The sequence below is a fragment of the Carassius auratus genome, chromosome 30, assembly GCF_003368295.1.
Source record: "Carassius auratus strain Wakin chromosome 30, ASM336829v1, whole genome shotgun sequence".
NCBI lineage: Eukaryota > Metazoa > Chordata > Actinopteri > Cypriniformes > Cyprinidae > Carassius > Carassius auratus.
Window position 1 is genome coordinate 8,571,703 of NC_039272.1, and position 19,892 is coordinate 8,591,594.

Sequence of the window (19,892 nt, forward strand, 5' to 3'; positions counted from 1 at the left end):
CAGTTAATGCAATATTTATTTTCTTTTACAAGCTGTCATATATGAGGCAGAATGGTGTTGACAGATCATTTTTATTTGACATGAGCTGCTTTTCAAAGTTTTAGTCATAGCTTCTGCTTGGTAAAGTCAAATTTATTTTTATACTTCAATCTTAAAAAAATAGTTATAAGCTTTAATAAGATCAAAACAATACAGTTATTTATTTTACGAGAAAAACATTGTATTGCACATTATACTTATTTCTTGCATTCCACTTTAAGATTTTATTGCAGTTGTCCCAACATGATAATTACTTCTAGTCATCCCACATTTCATCTTTTGGTCGTGTTTAATAATTTATTTGTGTCTTTAACGAAACAACTACTTACATTTGAATACATTGTAACTTCTTAAAATATCTTAGAACATGCGCTAAGCTAAGAGCAGGATGAGAAACAAGTCGAGATCGCCATCTTGTGTTGGTAAATGGAAACAAGCGAACAATTTGAACAAGCTGTACAGACAGCTGTACTGTCATCTACAGTCCAACATAACTCTGTGCTGTTCCTCTGTGGCGAGCGTGATTTCACCAAGTACAACATGTTCCTGGATCAACATCCTTGTTGGGTAAGGTTTGGTTTAGAGGTATGGATTGGGTTAATTCTATTTTTTGGGAAATTATGTTGATCCAGGATCATCAAAAGATGTTGATCCAGGAACATGTTTTACTTGGCAGAACCACGGCGACCGTTCTTCTGTACACTTGTCCATGTTTACAAATGATAGGGAAATAAAAGCGTTTATTTGTGATTTAATATCTGTGAATAAGGCTACAAAGTATGTTATTCAAAAGTGATAAACTTTAAATTGAATGGCAGACATTTATCGAATCACATACTTACCAAAAACCACACTTACATAGAGTAGGTTAAAAAAAAAAGTAAACGACCTATCACCTGTTAACACGAACAGTGTGCTTAGAAGCAGAGTTAAACTTTCGTGGATCTAATGTTCTATTCTATACTGCCGACCAATGACAGATATGCCTCAGGAACGATGGGAGGAGCGTGCATATAATTAAGAGTATGTATATGGAGTTTTTTTTTTTTTTTTTCCAGCGTTAAACTCTGGAGCATACCAGAAGAAGCCCATTCTTATTGTATACGTATGACAGTAACGTATTATTGCACAGTATTAAAATGGGAGAAACTGCAGAATGCAGCTGGTATTCACTATTGTTGTGCAGCATCGGTACCGTTACGGTTTTCTATTACCTGCTGAGGTGGTCGTGGCAGTGTTGGAATGGATTCAGAGTGTACGTGATTTCTGAGATCTGGAAAACGAACCTGAGGACATATGGCCAATGGGCTGGTAAGGAGTTCTTGCTTATTCTTTCACTATGAACGGTATGGCACGCCATTGTATCATTTATTCCCTTTAACTAACGTATTATTATGCTATTAATGACAATTTTGTAATTATGATTTGTGATAATACTGGCAAGCAAATATACCAGTGTTAACACTACAAATTCAATTCTAAATGGGTTATATCTACAATATGTCAACCCTTCACTTCCAGTTTTACAAGCAAATAATCATTAATTAGACTAGTAGCCTAGTTATGTCTCAATTTATTAAATGCATGTATCGATTTAAGCAAATCTTTTCAAATTGTTGCTAATAAAATTTTGATTTCTTACAATTTTTATAAATAACTGCTTGTTAGTGACCAATTGAATAGACACTACTGGAATAAGTACTAGCATCTAATGAATGGTTAATTATAAGATTGTAAAGATACCACAGTAGTCCCTATAAAACTGTATACTTGTAATTCAAAATAATCAATATAGTACCATAAAAACTGCTTTTTTTTCAAGTACATATTAAAATAGCTTGCCAAAATTTCTGATCATGAAGATTTCATTGATACAGGTGCATCTGGAAAAAAAAATTATATTGTGGAAAAAGTAAAAAAAAAAAAAAAAAAATTCTGTAACTTGTATGCAAAAGTTTAACTTTCATATATTCTAGATTCATTACATGTAAAGTAAAACATTTTTTAAAATTGTTTAAATTTTGATGATTAGCGCTCATGAAAGTCAAAAATCCAGTATTTTCAATCAAAAAAGATCAATCAAAAAAAGGGATTTGCAAAACAGAAAAGTTCAAGAACTTTAAAGTATGTTCATTTATGCACTCAGTACTTGGTCGGGGCTCCTAGCACAAATGACAGCATCACTGAGGTTTGGCAAGGAAGCAGACAGCCTGTGGCTCTGCTGAGGTATTATTGAACTTTAAGTTCATCTGTATTGTTGTATCGACTGTTTTTCAAATTTCTCTTGAAAATATTTGGGTTCAGGTCAGACATGTTGGCTGGTCAATCAAGCACAGTCTTATCATGGCCAGCAAACCACTTGGAAGTAGTTTTGGCACTGTGGGTTAGCAGGTGCTAAAGTCCTGCTGGAAAAGAAAATCAGCATCTCCATAAAGCTTGTCAGCAGATGGAAGCATAAAGTGCTCCAAAATCTCCTGATAGACAGCTGCATTGAATTGGTTCTGTGAACAGCCAGCCCTTTGGGCCGTGGAGGTTGTCAATGATTGTCTTCTAGACCATTACGAAGTCAGTAGTCCTCCCCCCATTATTGTGGTTTCAAAGAACAAGAGAGACCTGGACTTTATACTGTAGGGATGGTCATTTAATGAAACTCACATATATATATTCTAATATTTTGAGATAATGAAAACATTCCACTTTTATGAGCTGTAAGATCTAATCATCAAAATGAAAACAAAAAAACTTTTGAAATGTTTTACTTTACATGACATGAATCTAGAATATATGAAAGTTTAAATTTTTTTAAATAATAAAAAAAACTTTTTCTTGATATTCAAATTTTTTTTTTTGATGCACATGTATACTCTTTGTGAAGTGTTTATGAATAAAATTTGTACAATTTGTGATCATCAAAACTGCCATTGCAGTGTTCTTGGTATGTAAATTATTATGGTTTAATCTATGATTTATAATTGATTATATAATTTTTCTATGACCCGTCTAAAATATTCTGATGTACTGCTCTATACCCAAAACAAGCTTTCCAGGAAAAAGTAAAGTCAACAAACCAGGTTTTGTCACTTGTCTCTCTTATTTAGAGATGATAGTGATTGATATATTGCCCCTGCTGATCATAAGAACTGAATTTTGTTCTGGTTTGTACCGCTCAGCGCTGGTTTTCTGCTGGTCCAGCTGGTGGACCATGCTTTAACCAACAAAATCCCGCTGATTAGCTGGTGGACCACAGGGAGTCTAGCAGGCCGGCAAGTGATGCAGCAGGGTCTTGCTGGAGCAAGACAGATGTTTGTAGTTACACAGCATGGGGGGCGACACACCAGCATCTAGTGTCCAAAACACAACATGTGCTTGTGACCTGTTTTGCTGTTTTTTCTGCAGGGGTGTTCTTTTGCATTGGTTGTACAGTGCTTATTCTGCTCGGGGCATCTGCACAGCTAGAAACTCAACACTGCTGCCTTTTTCTTGTTTAATTAAAATGTGCAGATTCCAGACATAATTGTAACAATCAGACACAAACAATTAAAGTGGTTGGTGATATAATAATAACTGACAGCTGAACAGGAAGGATGAGATAGTGTTGATATTTCACTAAACCTTCCTGTCTCTCATAGTTGTAACTGGAGCAACATCAGGGATTGGTCGTGCATATGCTGAAGAGGTCAGTTAATAACTCTCTTATCTTAAAACACAAATTATGTGGGAGTTTATTAGCATCCGTTTTGATACTAAAACATCCACTATAGATCTTTGTAGTTTGTAATTAACCATTTATACGAGTTGTATACTTTCTCTAAGCTACATGCAATATTTGACTTATTTTGGTTTGCTAAAATGGCTTTAGTCTTTGCTTTAACTCAAGGTCTCTCTTGGCCACCACAATGTGTTTTTCTTGTCCTCAGTGAAGGAAGAGGAAAGTAAGTCTGATTATTGATAGGATGTCCATCAAACAATGTGTTTGCCCTCCCGCATATCTAAAACAGAATAAGAGAATCTATTGTAATTGACTTGCATAAGTTATCAACACCGTTATTGGAACTGTTATTGTCTACATAATGAAGGTTAATGGGGAATGGGGTCCTAAACAATATTGGACTCATTCTGTGAACAAAAATCTACTTCCCCTATATACATAGACATTTGTCTTGTGGGTTTATTTGTTTCTTAGCTTGCCAAACGAGGATTAGACATTGTTCTAATCAGTCGCTCAGAGGACAAGCTTCGCAGTGTCGCCAAAGAAATAGGTGAGTTACAAAGTAGAAGTGAAGAGGAAAAACTGAGCTTCCCGAAGTGAAATCTGTCATCAGAACAGAGACAAATTCCATTTGTACGCAAGACATCAACCCATTTTTTCTTGGAATGGTATGACTAAAATTTGATGGCTCTTTTTTTGAAAGATAATCGAATAATCTAAAAATAAAAATCTAATATGCAGCTCATTTGTAATTCAGTCTGTGTTATTCAAGAATAGATTTATTTATTTTTTTGACAGAGAAAGAGTAAATCTGCTCTGTATGTGTATGTTTCAGAGTCTCAGTACAAGCGGCAGACACATGTGATTCAGACAGACTTCACAGAGGGCCATTCCATCTACTCTGCTATCGCACAACAGCTAGAGGGCCTGCAGATCGGAATTCTGGGTAAGATAAAGATCAAGAATAAAGTGTGAAACAGTGAAGATGCTGCAAAAGAATGATATGAATTTTGAACCAAAAACCATCATCATTTAGTCTTATTTGACCATTTTATAATCCTGCTTTTATGTTTTCTTTTTGCCACTGTACCCGCTTACACAGAATATAAAAGACTTCACTTCCATGTCAGTAAACACTAAAAACATTAAACAGCCAAATGTGGCTGTTGTAAACATGTATTGTGAAAAGTGCTATACAATTGAAATTGGAAATCAAAATTTTAATTATTTGGCCGCTACTTATTTTCTCTATATTTGGTACTTCACCATATCATAGTCTAGCATAATCACCATCATCATCATGAACTTCTGGTGATTAGGAGTAAGAGTATTCACCTTCTCGCCATTTCAAGTCAAGTCACAGCTGCTGTTTTTTGCCTGCATATTTACTATATCAGAAGCTCTACGCTATCAATGATTAGGATAATAAAACACACTCAGTACAAAGTACAGAATAATTCTTGACCAAAATAGGTCTGAATTTACTTTCTCATACTCCTGAAAGAAGGAGAGCTGTAGCCTATCTAACCGATTTCTTCTGATTTCTCTGTAGTGAACAATGTTGGTATGAACTATATAGGGGTTCTGGCAAATTTCCTGGATGTTCCTGATCCAGACCAGGTCTGACTCAGCTTTTCTACCCCACGCAGCTTGACTTTCTATTCTATTGTAATCTGAGTCCATTTTATGAAAGCATCTATTTTTTTATGTCTCCAGAGAATCACGCAGGTGATAAACTGTAACACACTGTCCGTCACTCAGGTAATACTATCTGTATGTCAACATGTTTACACACACCCTGTTATACCATTATCTTTGTTATCTTATTCATTATCTTAACATAGTAGCATACAAAATGGGTGCCATCCTGTGTCCTTCTATACATATGTAAAACAAACAAACAAAAAAACATACTGTATACAGGGGATGTATAAAATAATGCCTGGGAAATAGCTATATTTATTTATTAAGGTATGTTACCACCATCTGCCTATAATACAACTCCCAACCTTATTTGAATAGATTCATATAACCTTTGAATTGTCTCCAGTTGAATATAGTCTAAAATAACATCTGCCAGTTTCTTCAGAAATGTGGGAAGTGGGAATTGGCTTCTTACTTTTCTCTAAAACTGTCCACAATGATTTGGTCATATTAAGTCAGGTGATTGAAATGTTGAAGTTTAACTTGGAGCTCCACCTGCCAAGGTTTTATGATCATATTATGGTTTTATGATCCTATTGTTTACATTTTAGCATTGGTGTTGATGATTAAAGTATTAGCAAGTACTTCATGCATTTTAGGTGTGTGAAGTGTGTTGTGGTTGGTTTTTGGGTGAAAGTTGAAGTCACTTTGCTCTGTATTGTTTGGACACAGTCTTTCCTAGTACTGGGCAGTCCGTATCATTCACATCACACTGATGAAGTCTTGCCATGCTTTGTTACATAATTATAAAGACACCAATGAATTGGGTTGTTAAGGTTACAGACACTACAGACATAAAAATGCCCCCATGATTTGTCATTTTTTGAAGTTTTAACCTACATCTTACTAAACACTGGTGAACACAAATTTAATTAATTAAAAAATAAATAAAAGATCTCTGCAATGTGTTTATTTCACTGCAGCTTAAACTCACAATATTAAACTCGTTAGAAACAGATATTCACATTATTTTGTCCAACCCCTGGCGATGGATATGGATATAAAAATGGATACAGATCACACACACACACACACACACACACACACACACACACACACATATATATATATATATATATATATATATATATATATATATATAATCTATTAACTTGTAAGCTACACACATACACCACCAGCTAAAAGTTTTCTCACCAAGGCTGCATTTATTTGATTGTGAAATATTTATAGTTTTTTTAATTGTTAATATATTTTAAGGTATAAAATATAGAAATATAATATATATATAATTAAGTGGCGATGACAACAGTGATGTTGATGACAATGTTGTTGTTTTGTAGATGAGCAGACTTGTTTTACCAGGCATGCTCGAGAGGTAAACACACACAGCCAGCTCTGATCATATCTGTTAAATGCTGAAAACTGTGTTTATGTTTTACGTGAGGGCTTGTGTTTACTCTCAGGGGGAAAGGCCTCATTATAAACATATCATCAGAAGCTGCATCTCAGCCACAGCCAATGCTGTCGGTGTATTCTGCCACTAAGGTACATTTTTGTTAAACACAAAACAAATTTCATACGTCTGTATATTTCCATCGAACACAGCCTTACAGAATAACACACAAAAATAACTCAAGTGTGTCTCCCTCTTTTCTTACATCTAGATATTTGTTACATATTTCTCTCGCTGTCTGCATGCAGAATACAGGTCAAAAGGAATCACGGTTCAAGTAAGTTCAGTATTGGTAAACATCTTGTGTGTGTGTATATATATATATATATATTAATTTTTTTTTTTTTTTTTTGCCAAACCTTGATGTTGTTTTTCTTCCTTTGTCCAGTGTGTAGCCCCATTTGTAGTCTCCACTAATATGACTCACAATGTGCCTGTGAATCCACTGGTGAAAAGTGCTGCTTCGTTTGCTAGAGATGCTCTGAACACTGTTGGTTACACAACACACACAAGTGGATGTTTAACCCATGCACTGCAGGTAACGCCACAGTCAGTTTATATAATGTGGGATGGCAGCTTTTATAAAAAAATTTACCCTCCTCTCAAAACATATTTCAACATTTTGTAATATATAAATATAGAGGGTTGTGTATAAATGTCCTATTCATTTTTATTATATTTCAGTTATTTAATTGAAAATCTGAATATGTTGTAGAATTATAACTTATCATCCTTTGTTGTTTCAGCACTTTGCTCTGTCCATCTTTTTCCCGGGCTGGCTGCGTCTCACGTCCTTTTGTGTGCAACACATGGCCAAATTTGCTCGTAGCACTGAACCACAATTAATGGAGAGGCTGGCAGAGACAGAAAATAAACAGGACTGACACAAATCTGTGGACAGCAGAGATAAACATAAAAACACAGATAACAAGACATGAATACGCATGCACATACAAACATATGTATAATGGCATTAACTATATATATATATATATATACAAGCAAACTCTTTTTATTGCAGTGACAGAAAAACAGATGCATTGTTACAAAAGTCACACACACACATTAAATTTTTATGGTATTTTGGCTGATCTATATCTCTGTAAAAGTTAACATTCGTATTTGCATTGTGTATTTGCATCGAAATCCGAAGTCTTAACTTATGTAACCTTTTCACAGAGTTCAGTGACTCCCCCCAACACACACACACCTCATAAAAACAGTTTCTCATTGGATCTAAGCAAATCTTATTGGTGACCTATTTTGATCTCAAAAAACTGAGTTGACACTGAAAGGCGAGAAGTTTGCATTAATGATATTTACAGTGCTGTTCAAAATTTTGAGGTTTGCATTAATTCTTTTACGTTTCCTGTACCCACCAAAGTCGCGTATACTTTCAGTATTACGTATAACATCAGTCAGTGCTTTTTTAGGGTAAACAATAATACATGTTTTTCAGGATTCATATTATATATATATATATATATATATATATATATATATATATATATATATATATATCAGTCTGTGCCACTCATTTAGGACGTGCTGTAATGACATGAGAGTGAGTAATTAATGACAGAATTTTTGGGTGAACTATACTCTTTTATACCACTGGCTATGACATTTACATACACAATGTAGTTATTACTTTTCCATAATGCAAAACTAAAAAAAAACTAAATCTAGACTGAAGGACAGCATTATATTTCAGCACAAAGAAAGAGGCAATGAAGAAAACACAAGACTGAAATATTTTATTTAATCACATAGTCTTCGATTTACAGACTCTACATTCAGTAATATGACTGCACTCCTGTAGAACTAAATTTTTAATAATGCCCATTAATGATTTTTGATCTCAAAACACTTTAGATTATATGGAAACTGGATTGTGTAAAGCAATCTTTGCATATTCAAGCATAGTTAAAAAACATTTTTATATGTATAATAAATGTACAGAATAGAATTACTTGTACACATGTATTATTTTGCATAAGACTCCGATTATTACGGTTTATTTTGGCGTTGCTTTTCTGTTAATGCTTAACACATGCACAAATGTGCAAAATATTCAAGTATTATTTAAGCCAGTGTCCCTTTTCACTGCACAAAGACCAGCACAGACTCATCACAAACATCATCTTTAGTCCTGACCAATCAGACACCACTTCAACCCAGTCAACAGAATCATAAACAAAGAGTGTTTAAACTGTAAAAAAAAACAAACAAACAAACAGAAATTCAACAGAAAGTAACAAACAGATAATGCAAATGGTCAGGGGAATTTCTTGAGGCGCACAATATGAAATCCGCACTTAATAATGAAAACAGGTGCATAAGCCGATGAATTTACTCACACATACACAAATGTAAAAATATTAAATAACACGTCTATATAATTGGCAGTAAATACGCAATCAATGCACAGATCCAATGCAAGTGCTCGAACGCAAAACTGAGAGTTCTGTTCTGCCATGACACCAACAATGTCCCAAACCCACGAGGGCTCCTCAATGGCTCACAATCTCTAACTGTGCCACAAGGGGGTCAAAGGGCCTGTTTATATCAAGAAGAAAGCAGAAATGATTAACTAAATCCCCCAACTGTGCATTAAAATAACGAAAAGCAAACTGACTCACTTTGCCCTATTGCTGTGCCAACTGTAACCACATCTCATTTTAGACAAACTTGTTCCGTCTTGCACAAACATATAAACATGGATCATAGGATATGCAAGCTCTCCTTTTCCACCAACACTAAACTTAATGGGAACAAAACAGAGGTGCGTGGAGAACACAAAAATAATGGTACACTACATCATGATACGGCAGTTTTCACCCATAAACCAAAAACACAGTTTTTCGTCAACAACACAAATTCCAACCATCTGTTTTTAAATAAGATATTTACCAAGTGCACATATTTGACCAGTTTACGATGTATGGTCCTCAAAATCCCCCACCATTAGAGAATATTGGGAATCAAAGACACTTGTATACCACTCATTAACATTCCAGATGTTCCTCTCTATCTCCATCACACAAATCCATTTTGGTTATTGTTTCTCAGAGTTCAGTGCATGTTACCGGTGTGATCCCGTGAATCAAGAGAGTTGGGCCCAGGTCTCGCGTCAGCTTGTCCAGCTGTGTCAGGTACTCCTGTGACAGCTGGGAACTGGAAGGAGGGTTGGGTAAATACAGGAAGCGGACTGCTGCCGTAGAGCTATGTTCCTTCAGCAGGGCATTCATGCCACACAAGAAGTCCTCAGTCAGTTTTTGACCCTCAGAGTTTGGCCCTCTACACATGCGTGCTACGTTATCCCATGCCACAATCTTAATAGCAGCACGGATCCTCAGCTTTCCCAGCAAATCTCTAAATTGCTCCTCTTTGGCCAGCCAGCCCTGGTCTCCCGAGTCTGACTCCACACAGACAAATATACGTAACCTCGCACGGCGCCACCTATTGGCCATGTTTAAGACGCACGCCATCTGAAGCAGGAAAAGACTGGACACGTCTGCGTAACTGGCGCTGCCTGGCGAGAGCAGGTTTGTCGGCCACACGTCAATGGTGTCCACGTTATCATTTGCCCTTACGCCTTTGGTCTCAGGTGGCAGCTGGAAAAAGTAGCGGCCTAAACAAACGTTCTTGCCCATTTTTATGGCATCTTGGATGATGCTCACATACTCCTCAGGCAGTAGTGCGCGAGGGCTCTCAGCATGGCGCACCGGTGGAAAATGAGCCTGTAAGGATGGGAGGTCCACCCCGAAATGATCCCCCTCACCCCTGTCACCCTCGCAAAATACCGGGTCCTGCAGGAAGTAGTCTTCTGGATAGCAGTTGTCATAGAAGCCCAGGACCAGAGTATTAGGCTTCATGCCTCCTGGAAAAGAAGAGAAGAGAAATGGCTCATAGGAGTCAAGCAACACTAGTTTTTGATTCACTAAAAAGAACCACACACACGAGAGGCTTTTATTTGTGAAATGGGTTGCACTATTTGTGTTCCCAAATCATTAAAAAAGAATTACCTCTTAAGTAAGGAGTCTGGAAATTACTCGGAAGTAATTTGTTCCTGTATAACGCTATAGGTGTTTTATATGTTTCTGATTGGCTGAAAAATTGCTTATAAGAGTCATTTGTTTGTGAATCTGGCTGCTCCGGTCATGCCATATATTTGTTTCTGCATGCAACGAAGGACAAAAGTCAATAGAAAGATGTTTCTTGCCATTATTTCACCTCACACTTGTCTTTTTAGTACATCATTAGTTAAGCTGCAAACAAGTAAGCAACACTCCTGAAGGATGTTCTTTCACTGAATACCTTAAACGTTTTTTACAAACTTCTCTAAAGCAAACTTTGCTGTATTTTTCTCTTATGCAGTGAATGTATTTTAATTTGTGAAAATGTTTTAAGTGAAATTATTTGTGCTGCCTCTAGACTAAGATTGGAAGATAAGATCTTTTATCTCAATATGAATTTCCTGGTTAAATGATTAAAAATGATAAAAAAATTAAGTACATATACTACTGTAAATGAGATGAGAAGAACGAGTCAATCCTAAAAGATATGACTGACTTTTAACACTGTAGAGCAGATGCCATCTCTAAACTAGCTGAGCTCTTAGGCTCATATAATGCATCTTATAATCTATTTATTGTAATATTTCAATAGAAATGTACTTGTTCTTTGCACAATATCAGTAAAGATGAATGTAATCTAATTGATGCTTCCTGCCTCCATGCTGTAAAGATAATGTGATGAGGAAATGTCTCACCTAGTCCAGTAATGCGGAGCAGATGCTGAGTGCCCTGCCTGACAGACGGAGAGAGAGTCAGATCTACAAATGCCTTCACACCCAACTTATCCACTAGACTCAACCAGAAATTATACTGTGACTGCACCGGGTCTGCTGGCAACATATCTGTAACACAGACAAGAGTTCAGACAGATTATGTTTGGTTGTTTGTACCGTTTGTCTTTGGTAAAGTAAAATGGATTCACATCAGGAAGGCACTAAAATCATTTGGTTATAAACACCCTTCTGAATATCTTCTTTCATTCCATGTCTTATGATGGATTTGCTCAAATGAGAAAAGCATAATATTTCTTTTTATCTTAAATTAGATTTCTATAGAACAGCTATTCATTGTCATTGGCGGTTTGATTTCCATGCAAAGAGTGAAAACGCTTTTTTCAGATTCTGTGATATTATCAAAACACTTTGTTTAAGGCCTTTGACCAGCCTAACATAGCAACAATGACCCTGCTTACATGCACTTAGGAAACGCTTCAGCATTCTGGAACATCTTGTAAACACATGGGGTCATATGATGTTGCTAAAAAGAACATTATTTTGTGTATTGAAATGTGTTTATGCGGTTGAAGGTTTAAAAAAAAAAAACTTTTTCCACATACTGTACATTATTGTTTCTCCTCTAAGCCCCGCCCTTCTGAAAAGTTTTTATTTTATTTTTTTACAAAGCTCATCAGGCTGAAAAGCAAAGTGTGCTCTGATTGGACAGCTATCAAGTGCTTTCTGATTGGCCGAATGCATCAAGCGTGTGACGGAAATGTTACGCCCCTTGCCATACTGTGATGACGTGTGTCCATGCACAACAAGACAAAAACCACGATCATATTTTGCTCATGTTTTGCACAGTTTGTCAGTGAACAATGGCCGTGTAGTTAATGCTGCTCCATGTGAAAGCGTGCAAGTGGGGGAGATTTACCGCTGATTACAGAAACCGCTTTACTGGCAAGATATGCATTAAATATCGCAAGCTATATATTGTACACCCCTACTGCACACATCTGAATATTTGAGTTGACTGTTCTGGAACAGTGTTGTAAATACACCTTAACCACTGATTTCTAGTTGTGTCCTGTTTTGGAAGACCTAACAAAGTAGTTCCTCTTACACAATGAAACAGTGTCTCAACGACGTGGTGCCATGGTAGATATGTGGGGGCATGTTTAAACAAGACATTTTAGGAGGGTGTGGACGAGTCTTAACTTCTAGAATATCTCTTTTGATTAGAGATTTTAGTCTTTGCAACTTTACACATCTTCTTTATGCACCAAGAACTTGTAACACCCCAAACAGAAAGGAAAACTTAAAATAGCATCATATGACCCCTTTAAGAAAATAAGAAGCCAGAGAACACACCTTATTGTGGTCATAAAATGCATATGTGGCAACAGAAAAATATTTATTCTACATGTCTTGTGAAACTTGGGTTCTATCATACAATTGCTCCCTATTGGGTCCTACCCAGATCTCCAATCTGCACATGCCCAAGAACAAACAGCCCTCCTTTCTTCAGCTGGTTGACAAAGCAGATGAGCTGACAGGAGGAGCGTGGGTTCGCCACCATCAGCAAGACCTGAGGCCGCCAGAACTTTACATGATCCTTACGCGAGTCTAACATCAGAAGGTACTTCCTCACCTGAAAGAAGCAAAGAAATCCCACCTCATGGATTTAAAGTTCAGTGCATTCACAAGTGTTTTGTGTGTGTGAAGTTACCTGATGGAAGATAAGTGCTTGGCTGATGTAGCCCCAGCTGCTGGTGGGAGAGCGGTAGTGCAGGAACAGGAGGAGGAGCAGCAGCAGTACAATACTGGCCGAGGAATACACTGGGTTTATAACGAACATCATCACCAAACAGCTTATAATACCCAACAAACATGTGTGCCAAGAGAAAAACTGAAACGTTGGCCTGGAAAGAGAGGAGAAGAAAAAAGATTTAATTGACATTTTTAAATTAGCAAGAATGCATTAAATTGGTCAAAAGAAAATCTCAGTTAATTTACAAAATGCACACAAGCACACACACATACACTTAAAGCAGTACCTGAAGTTTGGAGCAGATGCCCATTCCAGAGCCAGACAGGCCAAATCAACTGCAGCATATGCCAACAGGTAAAACACTGTCACAATACCAGCAATCACATTCAGCTGTCCTGCAAACAGTGTACACTACAACACACACACACACAATCTTAACAGACATATTCTTTATATCATGGGTGACAGAAATAACATGCACAGAGCTCCCTACCTGCACCAGACCCCAGGTGTAGAGCACAGACACCCATGGGTTCCCAGAGCTGGAGGTGACTGCAGCCGGAGCCAGAGGCAGACCTGAAACCAGATCAACAAAACACTGACACAGTTCATCATTACATCACTCCAGGATAATATTACACCATGATATCATTAGCCATGTCAAAACTAACAATGCAATCTAGTTACTGGGTTACTGCAGGAGGTGGACTTGTATGCTTCACCATTTATCTGTTTATATTCATAATCAAATAGTGCCTTTGTAACGTTTCCTGGAATCTTAGTAAGTAACGCAAAACATTTCTACAAAAAAAAAAAAGTGGTCTTCCCTCTTCTAATCAGAGTAAAAAAACAACCCTGGACAAATCATTCACTTTTGTTCAACGCGAATCCCGTATTATGGATTATGAGCAGTCATTTATTCCGTCATCACCCAGGTGCTGATAGCGAGCTCTCACAGATGAGATCTGAACAGCACACGTTAATATGCGTTTAAACTAAACTCATTTCAAATTTGCCAGTTTAAAAATTTAAGAGCCAGAGGACGTGAAGCTCATCCGAAGCGCACAAACCTGCACCTCAAACGCGCGCAAATATTAAGCTCCCTCTTAAGTATTGTGTTCAAATGGACAAATTCAGACAAAAATTATGTCAAAATGCCCGTCTTGGTAAGTATCCTACAGCAGACATAGTCGGCTGAACGTAGGCCTAATGGATCAGTGCATTCTCTTAAAGTGACAGCCTTTATATTAATCAAACAGCAACAACAAAGAAATCACTCACTGCTCTTGATTAAAAAGTTTTTGTAACTGAAATAAAGAATAATATTTAATTAATACAGTCCAATATGCAATGCGGTTTTAAATTTGATTATTTATTCAATTTCTGTACCTAAAAACTTATGCTAGACCTACCTAGAGAGAAAAAAAAAACAACAACAACAGAGAATCACTGTTTATTGTTTGTATCTTTATTCTATTGTATTTATTTGTGCTGTTGCTTGTAGTTGGATAGAATATTCTTATTTTTTATTAGAAAGTATAGTTTTTCGCTAAACATGGCACATACCGAACTGTACCGAAACAGTGACTCTAAAACGGTGAAATCTAACCGTGACAAAGTTGAACCGTGCCACCCCTACTAAATACACATAAAAGATCTTATTATCAAATTGGTTTGAAGTCGATGTTTACATTCGAAGCCTTTATCAGCCGATTCCAATAATATTCCTATCTTATCAGTGATTTTTTTAAAAAGATGTTCTACAACATTTTTACAATTGTGCAATCCAATCAATCAATTTCTGTGATTCCAGTGAATGATTTGCAAGTTTTGAGAAGAAAAACATTTGTCAATAATTCAATAAAATCAGATTCTCAAAAGAATAGATTGTTCATTTTGATTATGCCTAATCAGTTAACTGATTTGAGTAGAAAATGGTCAGAGGAATTATGATTATTTTAGGTAAAATGTCAATTTTTACCTTTTCACACTGATATATGACCTCTCTCACACCATATAACAGCCTATACAATGTGACAAAAAAAAAGTTACACTGAAAAACATTCACCAAGCATATTTTCCTTAGAAACCATGAATACTGCTTTCCAAGTACTGCTCACTAATGTTTTCCCATAACAGTTCTTGTGGAGACGTCAACATCCCTAACACAAACATCTCAGTATCAGTTTCCAGCCTGAAATATGTCTCTTAAATAGACCTAACCCACAAATGCACAAAAAAGCAAACTAACCAAAAAGCTTGTCCAGAGCAAGCGCGTGAAGGATTCGAGAAGCTCCTATCATGGAGCACATAGCAGCTGAGAAAGACGCGCAGTACACCCCAATCGTCACGAATGGAGGCCACACATTCACTCGCTGAAACACTGCGTAATCATTGATCAGCAACAACCTGAGAGAGAGACCAAGAAATGACAGAACGACAAAGAAGAGATAAATGAAAGGGAGAACAATTATGTAAATTTCCATGTGGCTTGAGTGTCATAAATGGCACCTGTCGCAGGTGGAACTCAGGAGCAGGTAGAGAAGCAGATAGACAGTGAAGGTGTATGACACTGCAATGATGGTCCCTCTAGGTATTGACTCACTGGGGTTCTTCAGCTCGCCTGAGAAAGCGAGACAAATCAAATGGCATGTTTATGAAACTCATCCCTTGGCCAAGTGTTATCAATATTGTAAAAATCAACACAATTAGATTAGAAACCAAAAAGAGGATGCAAATAAATAAAGGTGTCTGCGGTTGTCTGGTTTTGTACCCGACATGTTGGCTCCTGCCATTATGCCTGTGCAGCTGGTGAACATCACAGCAAATACAGTGGCGAAAGACATCATTGTGTTGGTACTGTAGTCCAGAGAGTAGTGCGCTACAAAATGAGACATTTGGGCAAAATTCATGGCATTAAATTAATGGAAAGTTTTTAATTAGAAGAGACATTTTGCACCCTCAACATTTATCATCTATCCAATTAAAATCTCTAATAATTTGAATTGTGTTAACCAGAAATTTAATGCCTGTATTTGAAAAAATTTATTTTATATTTTAATAAATCAATATCTTCACAGATTGACATATCAATCAGACTGATAACCAACAAATGGCAACCAAAGAAATCAACATTTCATTTTGTTAGGGCTAGAATCAGCTTTTGTCTGTGTAAAATGTTGATTTGAGAAATTGTATGTCTCAATTTCCACTGAACTATTTTAAACATAGACACTGTTTAAATATGTGGGGTCAGAAAATCTGATAATAGATCTTAGGAAATACTGTAAAAAAAAAAAGTAGTATTGTTTAATATTATTACGGTAGACTGTGTTGAAAAAGCCATATTTTCAGCAGCATTACTTCAGTCTTATTCATATTTAAATGTCATTACTGCCCAATACACATTTTTTTCACTAAATGTTTCATCTAACACATAACACAATCATGATCAGTTTCATTTCCCTTTTATATCTTTTGAAATATAACTGCTAAATAGCCTCAGTGATCATCACCTCAACCACACAACCATCACTAGGACTATTGCATTAATCTTACTCACGCCCGAGGTTGTTTTTTAAGGTAGTTCTGTTGAAGCCTGTGTAGCTGGGGTTGACAGTGATGGTGTGGTTGTTGCCGTATGTGTGTGTGATGTTGAAATGCTGTGGACTGAGTATCAGGGGGCTGATGATGATAGAGATCAGTGACACAGTCACCACCAGCAGAATGATAAAAGAGGCTTTGGCGTAGATATGAGCACCAACCAGACACACCACCAGACATAGCAACAGCACTAGAGACGAGTACAACACAGTGTACCAGTAACCCTGCGGCAGCACACGCAGCCCATGTGACGCAGCAGAGCCTGGAGAGAGAAGAAAAGAGACTCTTCATTGTAAAAACACAAGCTATATGCATGCAATTACTTCAAAGACAGTTTAGTAAAGTGTGATTCAATGCACCACTCACCTGGATCCTTCCCAAAGATGTCCAGTATGGCCTCCACCAGGCCGAGTACATAAACGCCACACGCACAAACCTTCGCCAAGTAAAACATCAGGCCGATGCTGCCTCCAAACTCTGGTCCCAGAGAACGACTGATCATAACTAAGCGCTAAAGAGTTAAAGGTCAACAAAATTATTCAAACACTCATGAACAACAGATTAACATATGATTGAGTCTGCAATTCAAGCACTGTTTATGGCACAGAGATTGGTTAAGGATACAGTAGGCCCCGCCCCCTTCCACTGCACCATTAGTTGAAATGGCACATATAGACAGGATTGTCAAGGAGATGATGAAGTAGGCCACAAACAGCATTAGGAGACCATGCAGAAGACCAGCATGACCCACAACAAAACCTGCAAAATCGACATACACTGTATCAGAATTAATAATGTACAAAAAAAACACCTAGAGTCATATAGAAGGAGGATACTTTATCAAGTCTCTGTTCATCAACTTCTGTCTTTTACAATCATTCTCACACACCTGTGCGAAGAAAGAGCACAATACTGAACATGGAGAGGATGGTGGGCACCATGACGCCAAAGAAGGTGTTGAGCTTGCGGGGGTTTGATTTGGGGGATCCCTCTCCTGTCACTGCTGATCCACCCCTGGGCTCTTTAGTATCACCCAACATGCTGTAAACCCCGTGAACAAGAAGAGGAGCGTGCTCGTTTGCCATTGTCTGAAAAACAGGAACTCGTGATAAGAAATCATTTGAGTGTTTCCTGGTTAGTACATACAAACCAAAATAAGACAATACATTTAACATGGATTTGAGCTACTGAACAAGCTATTATTATTAATATACAAACATACAGAACATTTGGAGTCAGGAAAGTGTTTTTTACTTTCATTCCTCAAGGGCACATTAAATCGTTCAAAGTCGACAGTAAAAACTTTTACACCATTACAAAATATTTGTATTTCAAATAAATTCTGTTCTTCATGCATCAAAGTAAAAATTTAAGTAAAACAACTTAATTATTTTAATGTTAATTATGAGAAATGTTTCTTGAGCAGCAAATCAGCACATTAAATGATTACTGAAAGATAAAGTGAAAAAAATTCAGCTTTGCCATTGCAGAAATAAATTACATCTTGAAATATATTTTAAAATAGAAAACAATTATTTTAAATTGTAATAATATTCCTGTTTTACTGTGTGTTTGTCAGAATAAATGCAGGCTTGAGAGCAAAAACAAGTTATATTGTGTATTTTTGTTGTTGTAATATACCAATTACTTTTTTTCAATTCAGCATAATTAAAATGATGAAAAATCAGGTATTCTTGCAATGTCAAGTTCATTTATGTATACAAAGCTAGAATTTTTTTTTTTTTTTGTACTTTTAAAAATATCTAGCCAATGGATTTAGAGCTGTAGTCACCATAAATGTCAAAGACTTCGTATTTAATTCATATCCACGACTTTTATCAGGCCTGCAAATTCTTTATTTAATCGAATTTTCAATGACCTTGGAAACCCTGAGACTTTAAGACCTCGATCGCCGATTGAACCGCGTTTTTAAAACAAACGTTACATCTTTCTAGTAGCGGAAGTAACTTACATGATGATGTAAACAATCCGAATTTACGCGGTTTAAAAGCGTTTGTATTACGGTCCTATACGCTGATACATGTATAGGAGTAAAGATAATGTTACTAACAATACCACGCTGCAGCTAAACTAACATCCGAGTAGTTGTCTGAATAACTAGCAGACAGTAATCCCAGAAAAGGCAACTAGAATTTCTAGATGAGACCGCCACCTCCCTAAGCACTCAAGGATTCCTGTGCGTTTATGGTTAAAATGACACATATAACGGTGAAGTAGAGTAAATAGATGGAGAAGCAAACATGACCTACCTGTTCTTATGAACAACAGCGGCGGCGCCGAATCTAAACGCGGTATGTAACTTCCGCTTTTAGGAAGAAACTACACAAACCACAAGGAAACCAAACTACTCGTTTTGACAATGTGGATGCAGGATGTCCTGAAACCGATATGTTTCATCAGAGCATCATGTCGAGTTGGTTTCGTTTCTTAAAAGAATCGCAGGTGGAAAGTTTTCGTCTACAGCCTCAGATCTCGTGATCATCAAACCCCCGGGACATGACAGATGAGCAGCGCGCTGTCGTGACCCCGTGGACCTGAAAATGAACAGCAGACAGCAAGACCTAATGAAAACATAAATCTATTATGCAACGGTCCATTGATAGGTTATGATCATCACGTAGCCTACTCTCACACTGCAGCACGGCTGGACGGTCCCGCCTGCCTGCCCCTCAGTTGATTAAAAAAAAAAAAAATAGTCACGGGACAGAGGAAGCGCCCATGTGACTTCACAGAGAGCACGGCTGAAATATCACAAGTGGAAGATGATTTTGAGTTGACTATGAGAGCCGTGTTGTTCACTGCTTGATTTCTTATATTTAGGTTGCATAAAGTACAC

At 37.0% G+C, this 19,892-nt stretch overlaps 2 protein-coding genes across 3 annotated transcripts; one reads left to right on the plus strand and one right to left on the minus strand.

The window, feature by feature from the left end:
• The first annotated feature begins 1,088 nt into the window (after positions 1 to 1,088).
• LOC113049097 (very-long-chain 3-oxoacyl-CoA reductase-like) lies at positions 1,089 to 8,207 on the plus strand. The gene is made up of 11 exons (XM_026211143.1): positions 1,089 to 1,350; positions 3,669 to 3,715; positions 4,223 to 4,298; positions 4,584 to 4,694; positions 5,301 to 5,368; positions 5,465 to 5,509; positions 6,754 to 6,788; positions 6,877 to 6,958; positions 7,078 to 7,143; positions 7,255 to 7,404; positions 7,613 to 8,207. Exons 1-11 carry the CDS (start codon positions 1,179 to 1,181, stop codon positions 7,748 to 7,750), a joined length of 990 nt encoding a protein of 329 aa, XP_026066928.1. The 5' UTR covers positions 1,089 to 1,178; the 3' UTR covers positions 7,751 to 8,207.
• A 394-nt stretch (positions 8,208 to 8,601) lies between these two features.
• On the minus strand, positions 8,602 to 19,758 carry LOC113049098 (solute carrier family 12 member 9-like). Of its 2 annotated transcripts, none has more exons than XM_026211144.1 (15): positions 19,683 to 19,758; positions 19,306 to 19,590; positions 17,925 to 18,123; positions 17,660 to 17,794; positions 17,402 to 17,539; positions 16,995 to 17,297; positions 16,206 to 16,313; positions 15,944 to 16,055; positions 15,684 to 15,841; positions 13,926 to 14,008; positions 13,719 to 13,843; positions 13,391 to 13,583; positions 13,138 to 13,312; positions 11,641 to 11,787; positions 8,602 to 10,749 (listed from the first exon to the last, which is right to left on the minus strand). In XM_026211144.1, exons 3-15 carry the CDS (start codon positions 18,118 to 18,120, stop codon positions 9,935 to 9,937), a joined length of 2,688 nt encoding a protein of 895 aa, XP_026066929.1. In that variant the 5' UTR covers positions 18,121 to 18,123; positions 19,306 to 19,590; positions 19,683 to 19,758; the 3' UTR covers positions 8,602 to 9,934. The 2 variants fall into 2 exon arrangements, with proteins under 2 accessions (XP_026066929.1, XP_026066930.1); XM_026211145.1 differs by having other exon boundaries at positions 9,935 to 10,749; positions 19,689 to 19,733.
• Between the last annotated feature and the right edge of the window lie 134 nt (positions 19,759 to 19,892).